The 2732-nt window shown below is 46.3% G+C and overlaps 1 protein-coding gene across 1 annotated transcript; it reads left to right on the top strand.

Annotated features, from left to right (window-relative positions):
- Window positions 1–433: 433 nt before the first annotated feature.
- Window positions 434–1850, top strand: LOC125550309 (1,4-dihydroxy-2-naphthoyl-CoA thioesterase 1-like). Its single transcript, XM_048713281.1, has 3 exons — window positions 434–646; window positions 775–966; window positions 1462–1850. Exons 1-3 carry the CDS (start codon window positions 503–505, stop codon window positions 1612–1614), a joined length of 489 nt encoding a protein of 162 aa, XP_048569238.1. The 5' UTR covers window positions 434–502; the 3' UTR covers window positions 1615–1850.
- Window positions 1851–2732: the final 882 nt, after the last annotated feature.

Below are 2732 nucleotides of genomic sequence, written 5' to 3' on the forward strand. Positions count from 1 at the left end.
ACATCACCTAATGTTTCCGTTGTCTTCATTTCTTCATGGTAGCTTAAGGATGGGAGGCATCGGAGAACAGATTTCTCCACCATCATCCTAAGCAAGACTAAATCGTGGTTTCCTCATTGAATTCCCTAACAATGCGGTGTTGGTGATGGAGTTGTTCCTGGGTTCGCTGGCATAACCGAGTATCACTATAGGTCTTCACTAGGCGTTGTGTGAGTGGATTGATGTGATGTTGTGACTATGTGCGTGCGTGTGTACTTGTATTTGATGTTTCTAGAAAAATTTCCCGCAAAGAAAAAGGGTCTAGAAAAGATAAAATTCTCTAATATAAAATTCTCCCGGTCTTGATCATGCCAGTCACTCTCAGCTAAACTTTCCAAAGGCTACACCCTTTTTTTTTGCGAAACTCCAAAGGCCATACATACATACATACATACACGCGCACGCACACCTGCCCGGCATCCGCACCTGACCTTCTCCCCTACCGCGCCTCGACCAGTCAACCATGGGGGACGCCACGGCCTCGGCCTCGGCGAGCACCAAGACGGCGGAGCTGGACGCGCCGCTCAGCGCCCTGGGCTTCGAGATGGAGGAGGTCTCGCCGTCGCGGCTCACCGGCCGCCTCCTCGTCACGGACACCTGCTGCCAGGTCCCTTCTTCTCCCTTGCATCCACCCACCTAACCCCGGCCACCGATCAGCGAGACGCAAACTTTTTCTTTTGCTTTGCGTGTGTACTGAAAGAAGCCGCGTGTGCTTGCGCTCGTGGCCGGCGGCAGCCGTTCAAGGTGCTGCACGGCGGCGTGTCGGCGCTGATCGCAGAGGGCCTGGCGAGCATGGGCGCGCACATGGCGTCGGGCTACCGCCGCGTCGCCGGCATGCAGCTCAGCATCAACCACTTCCGGAGCGCCGCCGCCGGCGACACCGTCCTCGCGCGGGCCGTCCCCGTCCACATCGGCCGCTCCACCCAGGTTATATTAATTCGTTTCCCCTGCTATTTTGCCTCTTCTTTTTCTGAATTGTCAACCTCTTCTCTAGCAGTAGTCGATCACGCAGAGCTTAAACAAACCATAGATCATGATTTCGCGTGGATTCCCTTTGATTCCATTGCGTTTTTACTCACCTGATTATGCTTTTTTTATTATTATTTTATTTACTGAAGCATGATGTATGCTACAGAAGTACAGATATTACATTTCATTGATACTCTGAAACTACTGTCTGAATTCCACTTCATGTTAGTATCAAGTTTGGTAGGCAGAGCAATTAACGTGGCTGGTATAAACAACCCGCAACTTGTTCTGTGCTTAAGAGGAGAATAATGCGACATATCCTGATCTCACTGACGTTGAAGGAATTGTTAAAGCTATCTTCCACAGATGATGCGTATCGCTATCAAATCTGAATGATGAAAGGATGCTAGAAATTAATCGAAATTAATAGTTGCTGCTGAAATGGGTTTGAAGGTATGGGAGGTGAAGCTCTGGAAGATGGATGCATCCACACAGGGGGAAGGGCCTCAAATCGCCGAGGCAAGGGTCACGCTCCTCTGTAATCTGCCGGTGCCGGATGAGATGAGAAGTGCGGGAGAATCCCTTAGAAAATACTCTAAATTGTAAAACTCGGGACAAATTAAGCTTGACATGGGATGATCCATTGATATGTGATTCTGTGAAAATATATTCTTGTAAGCTTCTTATTTTTCACTTGTGCGAACACTGATGGATCAACTCGGCAGAAACAAGCTTCGTGTTTGTGGTTGATGGACCTCACTATCCAGCAATTACTAATTTCGAATGTGCTTCAATTTTGTATCTATTCAATATTCCAGTATATATATGTAGTTTTACGGTGATTGTGGAGTTACGAAACGTAATTTTATGTAACTCCTCCTTTGATTATTCTCCACCGTTGATTTAAACCTATTAAGTAAAAAAAATTAAGTTTAATCAACAAGGGTATTATGGTCATGGGTGACTGTTTTTTTAGCATGACTGTTTTTTTAGCTTGGCCGTAGTGGTGTACCAACGCAGCAAGGTATCTCTTCCCCTGCCCCCGTCTCTTCCTTCCGTCCCTCCCTCCCTGCTGTTAGTTTTGCCGGTGGCGGACCAACTGCTCGTTGCAGCACCTCGTATCCAGTTAGGGTTGAGCAGTGAACACACCTCATTTAGATATTCCAGTACTGAAATTGGTGGGGGACAAACACTGACCTCTGAATTGCCTATTGTTGATTACAAAATGTTGGTAACATAGTTTCATTTGTTGATGGATTAGTCTGTGTGGTCAGACATTTCTCGGAGTCTTGGCTAGGATGGCAGAGAGATGCTACATTTGTGGACTGATTCATGCGTAATTAAGCTACCTGGTGATGAAAAATAGGTGCAACTTGAAGTAATGAGTCGTTAAATATTCCTTGCTATGATAAAGTTTTCAGAACTATGGAAAGTGTGTTATATGCTGCTTAGAGGTTATATAGCTGGAGGCGCCTAACAATTGTAGAACAAAGTCTGCATTGGTTTTGTCTTTTGTGTGTACATCAGTGTGTCATAAATTCATAAACCGTAGTATCAGTCTTCTCAGTGCAAAACTGGGGACTACAATTCCATGGCACTCACATGCTGAGAACTTCAAAGAGTAAATCATGAGTCGTCAGTGAACTTTTGTTCCAAGCTCACTGCGCAGCGCCTACGGCGGACATTCAGGTAAATCTCGAGTCGTCAGTGAACTTGTTGGTGTG

This window comes from Triticum urartu, chromosome 4 (assembly GCF_003073215.2).
Source record: "Triticum urartu cultivar G1812 chromosome 4, Tu2.1, whole genome shotgun sequence".
In the NCBI taxonomy this organism is placed as follows: domain Eukaryota; kingdom Viridiplantae; phylum Streptophyta; class Magnoliopsida; order Poales; family Poaceae; genus Triticum; species Triticum urartu.